The 19,740-nt window shown below is 36.3% G+C and overlaps 3 protein-coding genes across 3 annotated transcripts; all 3 read right to left on the bottom strand.

The window, feature by feature from the left end:
• Positions 1 to 37: 37 nt before the first annotated feature.
• LOC143529530 (protein RGF1 INDUCIBLE TRANSCRIPTION FACTOR 1-like) lies at positions 38 to 2,585 on the bottom strand. The gene is made up of 4 exons (XM_077025305.1): positions 2,513 to 2,585; positions 2,161 to 2,358; positions 1,366 to 1,581; positions 38 to 330 (listed from the first exon to the last, which is right to left on the bottom strand). Exons 1-4 carry the CDS (start codon positions 2,513 to 2,515, stop codon positions 94 to 96), a joined length of 654 nt encoding a protein of 217 aa, XP_076881420.1. The 5' UTR covers positions 2,516 to 2,585; the 3' UTR covers positions 38 to 93.
• A 3,931-nt stretch (positions 2,586 to 6,516) lies between these two features.
• LOC143529532 (uncharacterized) lies at positions 6,517 to 7,719 on the bottom strand. The gene has a single exon (XM_077025306.1). It carries the CDS (start codon positions 7,702 to 7,704, stop codon positions 6,517 to 6,519), a length of 1,188 nt encoding a protein of 395 aa, XP_076881421.1. The 5' UTR covers positions 7,705 to 7,719.
• A 4,997-nt stretch (positions 7,720 to 12,716) lies between these two features.
• LOC143529566 (ubiquitin carboxyl-terminal hydrolase 20-like) lies at positions 12,717 to 15,739 on the bottom strand. The gene is made up of 6 exons (XM_077025336.1): positions 15,533 to 15,739; positions 14,567 to 14,687; positions 13,745 to 13,914; positions 13,204 to 13,656; positions 12,876 to 13,102; positions 12,717 to 12,753 (listed from the first exon to the last, which is right to left on the bottom strand). Exons 1-6 carry the CDS (start codon positions 15,737 to 15,739, stop codon positions 12,717 to 12,719), a joined length of 1,215 nt encoding a protein of 404 aa, XP_076881451.1.
• Positions 15,740 to 19,740: the final 4,001 nt, after the last annotated feature.

The raw sequence follows: 19,740 nt of genomic DNA, 5'->3' as shown, positions 1-19,740 counted from the left end.
GTACAAACAATATCTAAACCACAAATTCCCTCTAGGAAATAATTAGGGACCTTTGGGTAATTAGGTAAAAGTTTAGGGGGTTGACTGACTGTTTTAGTATTCTATAATGAGTACACCCATTGGGGCTCTATGAGGTATGCCCTTTCTCCTCTTGGCCGCCCTGAAGCTGGCGGCCACTGGCGGTGGGGTTGACGGCGTGAAGCTGTTGACTCGGCCGTGACGCTTTCTTCGAGAACCTCCGTGGCGGCTGCTACTACTGCTATAAGAATCCTCTGAATCGGAGATGGCCATCTTTCTCTTTCTTACGAAATTCTTCGATGTTCCAACAATCTGCGCCGATAACAAAAACTAAGGGTGAGGAACCATTAATCAAAACTAATTGAAAACTGGTTATCGGTTTCTTCAGCACCATCGGTTAATTGAATTAACCAAATTGAATAATTCATATTTTTATATACTTTTAGTTCTTATACCTCCATTTCATGTATTTCAATGCAACAATTTTAGCTCAAGCTTGGTTTTGGTTATTTGCTAAAATTAATTGGACTAAACCGAAAACCGAAAAACTATCTGAATTAACAAAAATGATATCGGTTCGATGTATGATGTATGATTTTTCAATAGTCAAATTTCAGTTTTCAGTTTCGGTGGAGTTTAATAACCAAAATGACCGATAAACTAACCGACTATGTTAACCGAACTAATTTCGGTTATCGGTTTCAGTGGACGATCTTGAAAAAATCGTACTTCGGTTTTCGGTTTGGTGGGGTGGAATAACCGAACCGAAAACTGACAAACTAACTGAATTAACCAAACTTATTTCGGTTATTGGTTTCGGTGTACAATTTGAAAAAACAAATTTTTGGTTTTCGGTTTCAGAGAGTGGAATAACCAAACCGAAAACCGACAAACTAACCAGATTAACCAAACCAAATTCTGTTATCAGTCTCGATGGATGATTTTCAAAAGCCGAATTTCGGTTTAGGTGTAATGGAATAACCAAACCGGAATAACCGAACCGATATATACCCACCCATAACAACAAGATTCAATATCAGACAAAATTATTAAACAAAACTAATTTGAATATTTCATCAAACAGATTAATAAAAATAAAAACCCAATAAAACAAAATAATAATAATAATAAAAAGTAGACAAGTGATTCCGATAGCCGAAAACTACGGCCAGTGGCCACCATTGACATAACAACACGCATCAATATAAAGTCAACTAAGGAAACGATGGCGTATTGAACATTATTATTATTATTATTATTATTATTATTATTATTATTATTATTTTTAAAAAAAATTAAATGACGTAATGAAATAATAATAATAATAATAATAACAACAACATTAACCTGACAACCAAGTGAGCAGAATCTGAAGGAATCAAGAAGACTTCGTTCACAAACTTCACAGGTACTGGTCACCCCTTTACCCGGCTTCGGCTGCGGCCGTTCGTTCAAGAACACGACTTTCGCACTGTTGATTACGTACGTCTGGACCGAACTAATGTCCAGGTGTTTCTGAATCTCGGATACCCGAATTACATCGTGGTATGATGACCTCCGTATCTGCAAATTAAACAAAAACATGTTAAATTTAGTGTTGCAGGAGTCGCTAGACTCACAAGTCGTAGTTGGACACATAAAATATAAAGAAAACTAATTATTAGATATTAATTATATATATATATATATATATATATATATATGTCAAAATAAATAGAATTCATCTAAAAAATCTAAAAATAAACGTACTTCAAAATGATACATGTTTAAATTTCGGACTTCAAATGCTAAAGTATTAAAAAATAAGCTTAATTTAATTAACTGCTAAACTAAAAAAAATCTTACAATAAAGTAACAGGTAAACGGGCAACCAAGCTGCGCCACAGCCATATTTAAATAGCAAATCCGATTATACTAAAAATGATAAATTCATTTCGTTTTGACTAAGTTCGGCTTGGTAAATATAATTGTATATTTAACTTTTGACTGAGTAGTCCGATTTTGACCAAGGTCGGCTTGGTAAAGATCCAATGACCGATTACTTGGCTTGGAATCCGACTTTTACAACACTAAATAAATAACAAAATATTGGTAGAATGAGGAATCAAGATTAATAATAATAATAATAATAATAATATACACCTGAATGGGGCGGTGATCTTTGTGTTGATTGACACAAGTGGAACAAAGAGGGCCATTGATGCAGTCCAAGCAGTACATATTGCATTCGGATTTGTGCGAATCAGCGTGTAATTTGCATTGAATAAAGAAGCGTTCAAGAAGTAGAGGCTTCAACCATGGCGGCCACTTTTGTTCTTCTTCATCAGGTCCACCAGCACCCTACATTATTATTAATAATAATAATATTACATACTCAACTTCGAGCATCCGATATCTTATTCATTTTAGCTCTGTTTTGGACGCGGTTTGGTTCATTGTGAAGCTGTTACAACATAGAACATGAATGATATAATTAGCATTTATATATACTTACCATAATCCTGCGGTTTTTGGGTTTGATTTCCCGGACAAGGGTGGTTTCTTGATGATCAATCGCCAGTTTGACGGGTTGAGAAGAGTAGTTGTGTTTGTTTGAAGGAGAAAATAGAAATAGAATTATAGAGTATAGAAAGTGGGTGGGTAGGTGGTCGTTCTTATCTGCTCACACAATTAATGTAAATGAACGAATTACGAGGTTAATACCAAACCCGAACATACTTGGAACCGGTACAAGGAATCCACATGTGAAACCGAAACCTTGGATTTGAACCCGTGGGTGTTCGTGAATCTTTATAGGTTTTTTAAATTTTTAACGGATAAAATTACTCGTATATATAGGTTAATACGTATCGTCTCTCACTGAAAAGCAAAACTTTGGTATTGGCTTTCGATTCATCATTTAATATTATATCATATCGTGCCGACTAGACTTTGGATCATGCTAAGCACATACCTGTGAGCCACATTCTCAAACATTCCTCTCCAATTTGCCTGTTAGCGCCCGTGAGTGGGATCGTGTTCGCCTGTTCATGCCCCCTCGTCGCTGATGCCTGTTGCGGTGTTCACGAGTAATGTGGCACAAATTCACAGTTTGCGCTCCGTTGGTCTTGCCGCAATAGACAATATAAGTGAACTGTTGTTAAACTATGTCTTATTCGTGGTTTTATTACCGTAGATACGACTATACACGTTTGCTAAAATGTACCGAGTATCAGGTATATCTAGGGATATTCGTTACACTTGTTACCAAGGCACTACCAGGTAGGGATGAGCATGGCCGAAAATCCCGATCCCGAATTTCGCTAATTCTTGGAACCGGTAACGAAATATTCGGTTCGGTACCGGTACCGGGATTATACCGGTACCAAAGGTAAAAAAATCGAGAAACACCGGTACCGGTACCGTACCGATCCCGAAACTTAAAACTTTGGTACCGATTCGGTACCGACGGTACCAAATCGGTACCGGTGGTACCGTTTTGCTCATCCCTACTACCAGGTTAGGTTATTAGCCTCAACTAAAGTACAAGGATATAATTTATATTTATTGGTATAATAGAAAAGTAACAAGTAACATTAAATTTTAACAATTTATTAAGCTTACTAGGCATGATAATAAATTTTTACTATGTTACACAATATAGTAATATAAACATTGTTAAATAATAAAATTTACAATACAATGTAACGTTGCTTTGTTTTTGGAGTTTATGTTTTTCTAGTTTTCTAGCAAGGTACATAATATAGTTGTGTCTCTTTTTCAAGTTTCAACTTGTATATGTAAGAGTATTAATCAAATAAAAAAACAAAAAATAAAAACTAAATAAAAAATAAATAAAATTCAAATGATTAAACTATGACACTTTGATGATGGCATAGAATATTAGTTAGATAGCATCATTGAATTTTGATAATGAAAAAATAACTAGTAATAAATATTAAAATGTCTAATAATTATGCATAAAATTATGTACTTATTATTTTATTTGTACAAAAGGTATGTGTTTTAGTTTCTATTAAACAATAATATGGTGTGGTGAGTTGGATCATTCTTAGCATGAATTGTTAATTACAAGGATGAGGTGGCTTCGAGATTCCCTTCAAAAGGCTTTGTTGCCACATTATTGTTGAGGGTATTTCATTGCAACCTAAGAAAAATAATTAAAGTATCGTATTTTAAAAATATAGTTGTAAACTTGGGTATATTTGTATATTTAACTATTTTTTTTACAATAATAGAAAATAATGATTTTATAAATGTTAATGGTAGTATGGTACATTAACTTATGCCAAAAAGTTAAGATGATGTCAAATAAGGAATCCCAAACATCCCATAACATAGGCATATTTAAGATCAACATGACCCTATGTAAATATATTTGTTATAAATCAGTTGTATGTGGATTATAATCATGTTTGCGAGTTTAAAGAATCGCTCAACCTATCGATATAAAATTAAAAAAAAGTCATATTAACTTTAAATGGGTCGACATGTCTATCCAATTTGATTTTAGTAGATACTAAATTAACCCGTTTATTAAATAAGTTCAACAAATCCACTCAAATATAACATGTTTATTAATGACTAAACCAATCATATGTGAAGATAATTTAACATTTTAAAAATGGTTTTTAATTGTATAATACAGGGAAAAAACATCATAAAATGGTTTTATTATTGAAAGTCTCCCCAAATTAGGGAGTTGTTTAGGTAGCACACTTTATTTGTTCAAGCATAATCAAAGTATAACCAAAGTTAGGGAGTTCTTGACCTTATATTAAAAAAAATAGGGGCAACTAAATGTTTTGGTTGAAACACTAGGGTCATGTTTAGTGTTAATTACAATAACTAATGTTCCCATAATGTAAATTACCATTATGTCCTTTAGAAAATGCTTAGAAATATCAACAAAGATCCACAATATAAGTTTGGTCAACTAAAATGTTATTGCATAGACGCTCAAATCAGATATCAAATCGGCCAACAATCATATGCTAATTTCTTTGGTATATCAACTCATATTTCTTGCATAAAAATGTCATTGTGCGTCTATACGGGACTAAGGCAGTGTTGTAAAAATCCTAGTCGCTAGTCAGGCGGTGGGGTGAGGACTAACGATTAATCGGGATTGGTCGGGATTAATCGGATCGGACTTTAATTTATAATTTTTAGTTTTATATATACATGCACACATTTTTATGTGTAATTTTCAGTTTTATACATACACAAACATATTTTGGTTGGGATCTCGCTTGAAACCAGGGTTTCCGAAAACCGTTGTTTTTGGTCGGAATCTTGCCGGAAGGCGCCAATTTTGGCATGATTGGAAACCGCTGATTTTGGTCGGATTTTACCATTGACCAATTAATTGGTCGACTAGCCCAAAATTAATCAGTGAAGTGGGGACTAGCGATTAATCGAGGATTAATCAGTGACTAGTCAGAATTTTTACAACACTGGACTAAGGACTAACTTACCAATAATACGAAAAAATTATTAGAAATATAAAATAAGATGGGGTTACTTAAAATTAATAATAACGTGCTTCACACGTCTTTTGCTCTATTCAAATCAGTTCGGTAGTGATTAATTTTGTTTCCACAACCCATATAAGATAATAGTGTTAAAGAACGATTAGACACTACAATTAACAATTTAAGTGATGAACTAAACAACTTGAATAAATTAATGACCAATTGTGATTTGAGAAGCATTTATGAATGAATCAGATTTTATTAAATTAATAAAAAGAAAATTAAACAACTTGTATGCCCTATTTCAACAATTAAAAGTTCAAACATGTGGATACAATTTTGAAGCATACACCTTGTACCCGGGCCCGGTTTCTATGAAAACCTGGTTCATGTTGTACCCGATTGGCATGTACGTGGTTCCGATACGGCCCAAGAACCATTTTGTGCACCTATAATTCCACAGGCGACGGGCCTAAGCTTTTTTCGAAGCTCTAACTAGGAATTGGGCTCGTTAAATTGGGTCTACTTATTTTCACGTTTATTCAACAACTGCCCAAGATTTATTTTTGTGAGAATTAGGTTTATAAATTTGTGCTCTAAAAATATAGACCCAGTAAACTAGACTAATTAGTCAATCATTTATTCATTTAATTAGGCAATGGGCCTCATATTGCTTCTTTTAATGGTTTCCTTGAGTTTGGGCCTCATCGCTTTATTGGGCCTGGATACTTTTCTAATTGGACTACTCAGTTTGATAATATGATCACTCTCATTATCAATTATGCTGCTTTTGTTACTAATTATAATATTTCTCAAATTCTTATAACATGTAACTAAAGTACAACATAAACAATATGGTAGATTAGATTGGTAATAACCAAGTACACATCATCAGGTAAATTAATAAACACACATACAACAAGATTACAAATTGATGCATGCATGCACTTGCTTTCTTGCATCCATCTTATTATTATAGAAAAAAGTCATTTGTCCATTTTGACAATGAATACACAACTCTTGTTCAAGGGATATAGCCACCATGCCCACCACCTTCTCCACCGCCGCTACCACTACCACCTCCATGCTCACCCAAACCGCCGCCTCCTCCACCACCACCTCCTGAACCGCCACCACCACCTCCTCCTGCTCCATTGTATCCACCATATGATCCTCCTGAACCACCACCAGCACCAGCTCCACCTCCACTACCATATCCGCTTCCTCCTGCTCCTCCTACACCAGCACCTCCCCCTCCACCACCACCGTGTCCACCTCCCCCACCTCCACCAGCTCCTCCAGCACCATCGTATCCACCACCAATCCCACCTCCTTTACCACCACCATAACCCCCACCATGTGCTCCACCACCTTCTCCTCCAATGCCACCACTTCCTCCGCTACCACCTCCTCCACCCCCACCTCCAGCTGCTCCACCACCATAACCACCAGCTCCACCATGTCCAGCACCAATCCCACCTCCTTCTCCTCCACCATAACCCCCACCATGTGCTCCACCACCACCTCCTCCAATGCCACCACCTCCTCCACTACCACCACCTCCGTCTCCACCTCCAGCTGCATCCCCACCATAACCACCAGCTCCACCATGTCCATCACCACTCCCACCTCCTTCTCCTCCACCATAACCCCCACCATGAGCTCCTCCTCCGCCACCACCTCCTCCAGTACCACTACCTCCTCCTCCAGCTGCTCCACCACCATAACCATCCGCTCCACCATGTCCTGCGCCACTCCCACCTCCTTCACCCCCACCATAACCTGCACCATCAGCTCCTTCTCCTCCACCACCACCCCCTCCAGTACCACCACCTCCCCCTCCCCCTCCTGCTGCTCCACCACCATAACCACCTGCTCCACCATGCCCTGCACCACTCCCACCTCCTTCACCCCCACCATACCCTGCACCATCCGCTCCTCCTCCAGTACCACCACCTCCTGCAGCTCCACCACCATACCCCTCTCCACCACCTTTTCCAGCACCACCTCCATACCCGCCTCCATGCACTCCTCCTGCCCCATAACCACTACCTCCACCACTACCCCCTCCACCACCACCTCCTCCTACTAAACCACCATGAATGTAAGGAATGCTCTCTTCAACATTGAAGAGAACTCTAGTAGTAGCCACACAAATGCCTAAACCAAATAACACTAACAAAACCACGCTTGATAGTTTGTGAACACCCATATTGAATGAAAGTGAGTGAGTTGTTTGTAATCTTCATGAATTTAGTTGCATATATATAGGCATTGGGTAAGGGTTGGCTTCTAAGAGCAGTACACCAAGTGGGCTCGATCACCACATGAAAAAAAGAGATAAGCTTTAGTGGTCCAGCTCACAAATAGCCCACCAAAGTATGTTTCTTCTTTGTAGTGTGCTTTTGCTGTTTCCCAAATGTGTACTTCCCTATTTCATACTTCATATGTTTTACAACTATTCAAGAAGTATTTTGTTTTAACTAGAGTGTTGTAACTTGTTATAGTACAAATTGTGTAATATATACATCATAATTGATCTACTTTGAGTCGAAGTCTCGAAGAAAACTAGAAAGGCTACCATCTATATGCAAATTTATCTCGCCTAACACGTAAATGATCGTGTGGTTTATGTTAGTAACAATGTTCGTAGTCGTTTTGATATAAAATTTTAAGAACTTTATTTTTAAGAAGATATTATAAGATAAAAATGGATATCCAACTCAATCCACTTTATCCACCCAAACATGGTTTCATGTATTTTATTAACCAATTGGATTAATAGCTAAGTTATTTAAAAGCATGTGATATGGCCTATCTCGATACATATATTTATTTTACTTTAAACAAACATATCATGTACTTTGCTTTGTTTCAGCACCTTGCTGAGTTTGTATTTATACTTGTAAAGCTTGTGGTAATGAAAAATTGTTTTGCTTGTAGATAAAGTTCAATTTATTTCACTTTAAAAACCGAGACAATATCGTGTTGGATATGTTGGTGGATTGGTGAAGTTATTGATGGTATAGTTAAGGTTATATTTTTGAGGGTATACGGGAAGTGCAATTGAACATGGGTCTAAATGGTTAGTGCGTCGAAGTTTTACCATCAATATTAGTTCAAGAGAAAAGGGGTGTCCTTTGATTAACGTGAGGCATGCGTTCGAGTCATGAAAACAGTCTCTTGTAACTCGTAAGAATGTTGGCAAAGATACATTTAGGGGTTTTTAGTGACACCGTCCCAATTTGCTAAAAAAAACCACCAATACACCCCGTATAGAGCTATACGGGGCGTATAGGGGGGGGGGGGGGTGTTTGTCCCTAGTAGGACCCTACATATACTATAGACAAGTCAGCTTGATATCTCGGATTCCACATGGTAGTCTCGAGCATTCAAATCAAATAATCAGTTCATTTTTTACGCTCAAATCACCATTATAAAAAGTTTCTGTTACCATTTCATACAATCAACATCATCACAATATGTTTTCATATTGAGTTCAAATATAATTAGTTATATATTAAAACTTTTAATGCTATACTTTTAATATAATCAAACTTTTATTTAATGTGTAATTTGTCACAATATTGTGTAGGTATATATTAATCTGGTTCTCTATATACATATATACAGCTTAGGCTCTTAGTTAAAAAATAGTGTAGGTAATGTGTTAATTTGATTATCCATAAACATATTACATGTGTAGGCATTTAAAAGTTTGTGTACGTATATGTTGTTTTGGTTTTCCAAATACATATAAACTTTATTGGCCAAAGGATCACAAATCACTTGGTGGACATGTCAAGGACCAAGGTGTGGACCGGTGGTTCTAGATGTGGATGTGGGTGTCATGGTGGTTATATTCCTATAGGAAGTCCATTTAAAAATAGACAATGGCTTCTTGATTTCTATAGTATGATTTGGGATATACAAGACATGGTCATAAAGACCAAATACGTACTTCATTAATCCTAAATTTCTCTTTAAGAATTGTTGCAAGATTGAAAAACAGATTAAAAAAATCATGTCATCCACCATAGCAACTTTCATCTCGTTCGATAATTTTTTTACATTGTTATCAGTTTACCTAGTATACAGAAAAGACTGTTTCTATTTATAAGGGTTATTCAAGGTTTAACACCATCTATGGCATATCATGTTCCACTATATCATCTACAATCTTAATCATGTTTGGGTTTGATTTCTCGGACATAACAATGTTGCAAGTCCCAAGAACCGAGGCCATCCCTAAAATCCCTGAGAATTCAAAGGCCCGGGTTATTTAGAAAAAATGGGTCCTTAAATCAAAATTTGATGGATTTTTAACAAACAAATGCGGTTTTTAAAATTTGTTATAGCCTTCTTATCTAAAAAGATTAAAGTTTTTGGCCCCTAGACTTGATGCAACTTAGTTGAACCTTCCAATTTTATAAAACCAATAAAAAGATACATTATTATTACTTCTAATTTCTAGTATTAGTATTATCATAAACAATATGTTGTTAGACTATTTCGTTACTAGATTTTAATGTATAACTTCTGATCAATGACTTAGTTAAAACAAGCGGTCTTAAAGGGAAAAAAAAAACTTGCATTTCACCTTTTTGGTGTCCAAACAATTGATATTAAAGATTTATTTTTCCTTACAAACAATCTTTAAATTTTGATAACCAATTAAAATATGTGTTAGCCTATCCAAAAACACAGATTGTCCGTAGTTGATTAACGTCGGGGGTGCCACCACCATCCACATCCGCCACCACGTCAAGTCACCATCGTGCTACCCCCTCCGGGCTGCCACTTGGTACTTTCTTGGATGGTTAGCGGCCTTGGGCGGTTATCCGCAGCACTCGGCCTTCTACTATAATTGGGTTGTCCAATCAAAAGTGGTGGGCTATACTTCTACTCATGAACCAGACCAAACCAAACCAAACCAAACCAGTATAATTGGTTCACCATGTGATCTCCCACATGGGCTTAGTGGAGCACTGCCTTAAAAGATCAAATAAAATCTGTTTTCAACACATAAAAGTGAAAAGCCCTACTTTACTACTTCAAGTGTTCACATCTCAAATGAAACCCAACATAACATTAATAGGTCACTACTCTAGGATTGCGTTTTGCATGCACAAGCAATCTTGACTCTTGATTTTGTAAGTGGACTTGTTTGAAATATTGTACTCTCTTCTTTTCATATACAGTTTTTGTCATTACTTCATATTCATAACTTTTGTTTCTACTTTTTCCTTCTTTTTATTTATAACAATGTGCCTATCATATGCTAGATTGTGAAAATAACCAAATGGTCATTTTGTATCATAAAACTAAATATGAGAATTTAGTATTACTCGTATAACTAGCTTCAACGAAATGTTGTATTAAAATGTGTATCAAATGTATTACTTATATAGTAAGTGTAGAGGTAGGATCCCAAACCTATCTATTGGTCAGTTACACGCTTGCGCCAGTCTGAATAGCCAAGCGCAAGATACACATCATGATGTTGGATAATACATCATCAAGCGCCAAAGATCTCCATAAGCATGGTACAAAAGGAAGGTATCATCATGGAAAAGAACATCCAGCCAATAGAAAATTGACAACAAACAGTCAATAGTACAAAACGTCAATGTTGGTCGGACATACTGCCCACCAACTCCCCTAATGCACCTACAAGCATCCTGATTGGTGGAATTCCCGACATGGCAGGTGGCCACACTCCCCCCCCCCCCCCAATCCCGCTATAAATACTCACTGCCTCCAAACAGTAAAGGATCTGGACTCTTGCACAATAATGCTCTCTAGCATTCCGCAGAGCGTGTCATTTTACTTATATTCATAACCATATAATGATTCTCATGCGGGACGGTGGTTACGAGAAGACCCCCACCCCCACCCCGTCCTTCTCGTAGCGAGCTCATGATGTTCTGTTTGGTATGTGGTTCTTCACTTCTTCTCATTTGTGCCGGATAATACCAAACCTCTCGTACGAGATACTTAATCTTAACCCCTAGTCTAGATCATATTTTCCATATTATAACTTTAAAATTCAAGAAAAGCGGAAAAGGTAAATGTAGGTTGGCCTGCATCTTGTACATCATATTAATTTAGTGACTTAATCGTGCAAAACATGCGTATTTGTAGAGTTCTTGTAAGATTACTGACTTGATCACGTACAAGAAAAAGGAGGATCGTGTTAAAATAAAACATCGAGAATGATTTGTTGTATATATTCATGTGAAAATAAAGTCAAGACTTAAGTGTAACACCCAAAAACCAGGATGCGACCAACAATTGGATCTATAGAAAAACAGAGCCGCTATAAGAGTAGAAAGTGTCGTAGAAGGCATCAGGAGGTTGTTTGACACAAGGAACTTTGACAGACATGGCCTTATTCAAGTTGTATGTTTGTTTTTAAACACTTAAGACTTTGTTATTCAAATAAGTATGTATATGACTACAACATTAATATGTTTACTAAAACAATATGCAAAAAAATAACTTACTTAAACTTTTGCTTGAATCTATTCTGCGTGATCAGATATCGGTACACGCTATCTGATATTAACAAAAAATAATCTAAAACATTAACTACTTTATGATACCAGCCACCTAAAGCCACTTTAATCCAACTATATCTCAGCAACCAAAAATAAGTTCCAAAACACTTCACCGAAAACTTAAACGACCCGACTTACCATTACCAGAACCAAAACGATCAACTGATTTGCAGCCGTTCTTTCTTGAAGACGACGTCATCTTCTTGCTCTTCTTCGCCAACGAATTTTCACTCTTTGACAACAATGCAGCCATTAACAACGCCCCCCTTAAACCAGGCATCTTCTTACACATTTTCATCGCCTCACGTTTTGCAGAATCGTCGACTTTGTTGTCTCTTTGTCGTTTAAACGTCACTTTCTCCACGAGTTTCACTTGCTTCGGCTTTGCAGCAAAAACCACTCCTAAATAACCATTAACCAGCCAACATTTAAAACGTTAGTTAATAAATTTTACTAAAATATTACAAAATTTACGCCATTTAAAGAATATAAAGATAAGTAAAAATAACCTGAATTCTCAATCTCATCGTCAGAATCTAACTCGTCAAAATCAATTTTCTTTTGCAAGTCATTAACAATCGTGTCACGGTTATAATCGTATTCTTTTAAGATCACCGGAGACTTTTCTTTAACTACATTAACACTTGGCTCAATCAACGTCACATCAGACTGAAAACTCGGTGGGTCCACAACACGCGGTACTGATTTGGGTGATAATAAGTTATCAATAAAAATTTTCCTTTTCGAGTTATTAACTGGAGTGACATATATATTCTTTGCAACTTCATTTTTGTGGTTAGAACCGTATTCTTTCAAGATAAACAGAGGCTTATCTTTAACTTCATTAACATTTGGCTTCATCAACGCCACATCAGATTTAACACTTGGTGGGTCCACATTCTCCGGTACTGATTTGGGTGATAATAAGTTTGGATAAAATAAAGGTTTATATGTTTCCATAAAATTTGAAAACCAAGGTGTGCCTTGTTTTGCATAAAACAGTATATATGCTTCCTCTGCAAGCACTTGAGCTTCCGTAACTCGAATAACCTGACAAAATAAAAATAAATAAAATAAAATAAAAAATATAAGTCAACTTCAAATATCCAAATTACATGTATTATTATTATTATTATTATTATTATTATTACCTGTGAGTCATCAAACTTGTACCATGTATCGGGTGCGAAACGGATGTAACAATAATAATGACCAAAGGTAGATGTAAAGGCTGCATGAACCACAACTGCATATAAGTCATATTTCAAGCCCGTTTGACTGTCACACATGTACGGCTGCAAGTCCAACTCTAACGGAAAATCAACGTGTTTGTCTATTTTTTCAACATGAGATCCGTCGTTTTTGAATCTTTTTAAATGGAAAGCGCAAATAGGAGAAATTTGATCCAGCAAAAGCTGTTTTTCAACAGAGACTTTTTGTTTACACTCGTCACATGTGAACTTCATCTCTTCATCTTCAATGTGCTCGACTTTTGTAAACGATTCAAGAGCGGTTGCAAGACTGTTAATGTCTCCAATTTCTAAACTTTGATCGACTGATGGCTCGTATGTGTCAGATACGTGATTGCAGTTGCAACACCTTAACTGGATATATATATATAAATTTCATATAATTAGTATAACAAGATCTAATAATATAAAGAAGTTCACGAGAATAATATAAAATTCTTACTTTGCTAATAACCCGACCTCCAAACACTTGTTTGACCATATTGTTAGTTTGTGTCGAACCGTCATCTTTTGTTTCTAAAATGTTAAACAAACTTTCGAGTCGATCCAAGAAGCATTGCAAGAATTCATGAGCATCTTCTTGTTGATATCTTCGGAATGATGACGAAAAATCTGATATTCATTAAGGACTACATATACATACAAATATATATAGGGTCGAGATACTGTACAATAATGCCTTAACGTACGATAGGTATGCGAGACGCTCAAAGGCAAAACCTAAAAACGCTCAACCAAAAACCTAAAACGCTCAAATACGGTTTTCTTGAAAAAAGTAAAAAATTGATCAATTAACGATCCAAAACTTTTTTTTCGACCAGTTATTAATTGGATGTGTATTGACGATTCCGAGATGTTGGGATGTGATTTCATGGATCGATTTTGTAAAAAAAAGGGATTCGCATACCTATTGTACAATAAGCTATTACTGTATTGGATCTTTTCCATATATATATATATATATATATATATAAAAGACAAGGTTCAAGTAATAAATATTATCTATAATTTGTAATAAATCAAAGGATACAGCTCAAATTTTTAATAAATTTCCAGGGGTAAATAACTTTTTTAGCTGATGATAACGAAATTTCAACGTGTTTCCGCAGAGTACAGATCAAGCAGAACCGATCATAGCTACCTGCAAACGCACGGTTTAATATTAATAATCATACGCTTCATTAAAAACTCTTGAACAAAATGCGACATTCACAACAGCCAATGTGGTCAAAGAAATTTTATTATCTAAAAGACGAAGACATACAATCACAAGGCGTTGGATGCGTGTGTGAATATAGACCCTGAACGAGTGGCACCGAATGCGTGAAGCACTGTAAAACCGCATTGAAAAAACAAGTGTTGCCAAGATTTCCAAGGCCTGCACCCTGCAAGTTCATAAATTAAATTAGCAAATTTCAAATACTGCATTAAATTAAAAAACAGCTAATCTAATTTACCATGGAGGTTACTTACTTATTTTCATCAATATCATGTCTCAAGAATTTTAGTTAAAAACAATCAAATAGAAAAATTGATTTCAGAATTTCTCACAAAAGATAATATTACAATAATTTCTGTAACAGATAGCAATCTCAAATAACTGAATAAACTAAATACTTATAAAGAAACAATATTAATAGCAGCCAAAGGCAAAGATTGTATTGTGGTCACCTCCGTTTTTTGCTAAGTAGTGTAAATTTATGTGTTTTCGTTCAAAAACTTTTATACATCATGTAAATTTACCCATTTTCATCCAAAAAATTTGAGCATGGCCACCCCGGTTTATGAATTTTTTTATGTGTATTGAGTTGGCTCACCCCGGCGTTTTAGTCCAAGCTTTGCCACTAATAGCAGTGTTGGAAAAAGCGGAAAATCAGCGTAGGGCAGATACAATTTAACTGAATCGATCACATTGATCGGAAAAGTCAAAATGGATCAAAATTAGTCAAACTTCGGCCAGCTCGTTAGAAATGGGTCAAAATTTAAACTTTTGTAAGCACACACACATGAAATACATCAAATTGTGGTATAAAACATGAAATACATGAAATGAAAACATAAAAGCTTGAAACATTTGAAAAATACAAATGATTCGGTTTGGTTTGGTTAGGTTAATTCCGTTTAACCAAGCATACAAAAATACCGATAATCAAGTTAACCATGTTTCGATTAGTATCGGTTAGTTTAGTCAGCTTTCGGTTCAGTAGTTAACAGTTCAGTTATTTCTCACCCCAGTATCCCACCGCCCAAACAGTGCGTCCCATTTTGGAAAACCAATGCTGACATCAAGCGGGCCCGAGCCACCCGAGCATGACCCGGTCAACATGTTGACCCAAAAACATGAAGTAACTAAGCCCAACCCGATAAAGTAAGTTCTAAAGTTTTTGACTTTCTCGGTTTTTTTGTTTCGTATCGGTCCGACAGCACTGATTAACATCCATCTAAGTTATAATAATAATAATAATAATAATAATAATAATAATAATAATAATAATAATAATAATAATAATCCAAATGAATTCAAAGTAATTAAACAAATCATACCACCGTATTCGCCTTCCCGAACCCATCTTCGTTCCAACTCAACGAACTCGAAGCACCTGATCGCACCACCTTATCTCCATCGCATTCGTTTCGACTACCCAAACCCAACTCACCAGTCTCAATACCAATACTATCAAACTTATTATCAGCATTGGCTTCAGCAGCAGCCAGAGAATAAGTCATCTTATCATCAGAATCTTCAATCACTACAGTTGACATCAACGGGTTACCCATACCCAACTCGTTTTTCAATCCGGGTGACCCGGAATCATCCGGGTCAAGGGTTTGTAATGGTAATCTTGAAAAATTGGGGCAAGGGATTGATTCCATCAATTGGGTGTACGGCATGATGGGTTTTGATTGTGCGAGTTGGGTTTGTGTGGAATTAGTCATCAATTTGGTTTTGGTGCTGTAAAATTAAGGGTTTTGGTTTATAGTTTATAGGGTTTGAATATTATGGGTAAATCAAGATTCTAAGAATTGGGGGTTTTTGAAAGTTTGAAATTGGAGGGGGAAAAAAGGCGCCATTTTTATTATGAAAAAAATGAAAGGGTTAATAACTAATACTTTATTTTAAAGCAAAAAACTTGGACTACGTACAAATTAGGTTTTTAAATACCATGTTTCGGGTTTGAAACCGAGTTCGGGTATAATCGAGTATTAAAAGATCAGGTATTGACGATACTCGGGTTGGGTTCGAGTTCGGGTCAGGGTATTGTCTTTAAAAATCATACTCTATGTATCGGGTTCGGGTCAGGTATAGAACTAGGTATTTGATACCCTATTTTCGGGTATTGGAAAAGTCCTATTTTCGGGCTTTTTTCTGGATATTTTTTGGGTATATATTGGATTTTTTAAGGGGTTGCACCATTTAGGGGTATTTTTTTTGATATTTTTCGGGTAATTTTGGGTATTTGAAAAACCCGGTTTCGGGTATTGAAAAACCCGATTCCGGGTATGGAACCGGTTCCGGTTTTTGGGTATTACCGGGTATAAATCGTGTCCAGTTCGGGTTTGGGTTTTGGTACTGAAATGCATACATTGTTCATACCCTACGGGTAGGGTAGGGTTCAGGTATTAAAAACCAGTGTATCACAAAAACCGTTTCCGGGTTTTCTTAGGTTCGATTCCGGGTTCGAGTGTTTTGTGTACCTCTGCCCGGGATCAAACTGGTAAATAGACCACAGGAAACCTACAATCAGGGCACTTTCTGAAAATCATTTGGATCATATGGTGTGGGCTTTAAAGGGGCGGTATAGGGGGTTGTACTTGTACGAGAGTGGAATACGTGTCGGGACGGTAAGGGTTGAGGCTTATATATACGAAGGGCGGCGGCCTCTGATTCAGGGTGATTCGGACATCAGCTAGAGGCGGTTGCGGTAACTATAAGGTCTGATTAACGCAAAGAGAGTGCCAATTGATCATATGCAAAGGCTTTCTGGCGGTTGTGAAGTGCATCCGACGGGATTCCACTAATGAAGTCAGTCGTCGGTTAGTGAGGGGGTAAAAAACAAATAAAATAGGGTGAAAGTTGGAAATGATGGATAACAAATCAAAATTGAAAGTATTATCAGTCAGCAGGTAAAAATTAAAAGTATCAAAAATCAATATCCCTTATTTATTTAACGTGTAAAGTATAACTAACTTTACTTTGCACGCTTTTTTTATATTTTATAGATTTAGTGTGTTAAAAGAGGACAATTCAGCTAACATTAACCCAAATGGGTAAATGATAGATATATAAATGGTGAATATTAATTAAACTCAATTGGGAAAATGATTTTGTTTCTTTTGAATACAAAGGCCAAGCTCAATAAAAGAAAACGAAATAATACAAAACAATTTGGGCCAAGATTCAAATAGGCGACTGGTGCAGTTTTTAATATTTAATATATCTGAAAATTAGGATAGACAGTTTATAACAAACTAATGGGTACATTTGATACTCGTGGGCATGGTCGGATATACCTAATGGCCAACGGGTGTTGGATCAAGTATGAGACACGGTTTTACAATGGATTTAAGATTAGGATTATCGATACTAGTCATGTATTCGTCCCGTTGTCAAGCCTATCTCTCACCTAGTGATGATTAGGACACTCTTGCAAAACTTCACTATGTGTTATAGTTAGCCAAATTATGTAAATAAACCAATACCCATATCCAAGACTAAGTTATTAGTAGCTTAGAAGGGGTCTCATTGTTAAACCAATACCCATATCCAAGACTAAGCAAGTTATATTATTATACACAATCAACATTTTATAATAAATACATGAGACCCTTCTAAGCTAATGATAACTTACTTATGTCTAACTTACAAAAAAGCACATGTGGTTTCAAGGTAAAAAAAAAAAGGAAAACTTTGAATATGAAATGCCCACCCAAATGATCAATAATCCATTTCCACTCACCAAATTTGATGGAAGTTAGCTTTAGTCTCACCAATTTCACATGCAATCTTGTGGACTATGCTCTAGTTGTTTGGGTTGGGTCGACCCACAAGGCCTTTTGTTGTCTATCTATTACTTTTCCTAAATTTAGCCAGGCAATTTCTTTGTTGAAACAAGGGTAGGCTTTAACTAAACGACAATAACAATAATCATTCATGCTCATTTAGTTAGATATTCTGTTTTTAACGTAAAACGAATCTTTTATATGGCCTATCGGCTCTATTGATCACATCATGATACACTCGTTTCGATCTGCGAAAAGCCCTAACCTAAGGCCAACGACCGTGAGCATTCACCCGAAGGCACGAAAGTATGGTGGGATAAAACTCGTTCAGTTCGATGATCCGACTAGTAAAAACCATCTGTTCGCCTAGTATTTCATCATCACCTTTGTGTCGCTGAAATTAAATGTTGGAGGCATAAATCGAACTTGTGTCAAATGAAACACAAGTCTCTTTATTACCACTCCACCACTAACAGACCTAAAATTTAAAAGAATTTAAATTATATTAAATAATAATTAAACATTCTCATGGTGTACATCAGAAGATCATAGTGTTTCAACTTCCAACAATAAGAATTTAATACATACAATACAACTTCATGTTCACACCAGTCAATAAAACTTTTAGAGTATACATATAACACCATCCGTAGTGGGCAAGTTTTGTGTACGTTATGGGGTATAGCGCCAGGTTACACCGTCCCCCCCCCGGCGTTTTGGCTATTTTTTTTAACGTTGTATATACAACGCTATAAATGGCACACATATCAAAAAAAGCCATTGAATGTTAACGTTGGAATGGAATAAAAAAAATTAATTTTCTATATATTAAACCAACTAATTCCCAATCAAAACTCATCAAATTTATAAAAATTCTCTTTCAACTCTATAATTTCTCACACAAAATTCACTATATAAATGGATCCTCATCTATATATAAACAGTTTTTCGGGCCCGACCAACAAGCCGAGGACGCGGCGGAGGAACAGGCGGTTACGAGTGCGATTACGCTCGCGACAACTTATATGAGTTCCGTTACGAGTGCGATTAGCTCTCCACCACCCCCCGTTTCAAAAAGAGCATATATCGAATGAGATCGTACCGAAGCCAACAACCGGTTGATGGCGGATTACTTCTGCGACTCGCCGAGATACAAGAACCCGAAGACCTTTAGGCGTCGTTTTCGGATGTCTAAAAATTTATTTATGCGCATCACCAATGATTTGGAGCGTGAGTTTGATTACTTTAAGCAAAAGCCTGACGGTCGAGGGACGCTAGGATTCACGGCTATTCAGAAGGTTACGTCAGTCATACGTGTGCTCGCCTACGGAAACACGGCCGACATCAACGACGATTATTTAAAGATGACCGACAAAACAACTCGGGACACCTTGGAGTATTTTTGTTACGGTACGTTTTATTTAAATAGTTTTATAA

The sequence above is a fragment of the Bidens hawaiensis genome, unplaced genomic scaffold (assembly GCF_021521415.1).
Source record: "Bidens hawaiensis isolate Kalapana, Puna unplaced genomic scaffold, B.hawaiensis_p1.1 tig00008566_1, whole genome shotgun sequence".
Classification (NCBI taxonomy): domain Eukaryota; kingdom Viridiplantae; phylum Streptophyta; class Magnoliopsida; order Asterales; family Asteraceae; genus Bidens; species Bidens hawaiensis.
The sequence above is the reverse complement of the archived record's forward strand: the minus strand, read 5'-3'. Positions and strand labels throughout refer to the sequence as shown.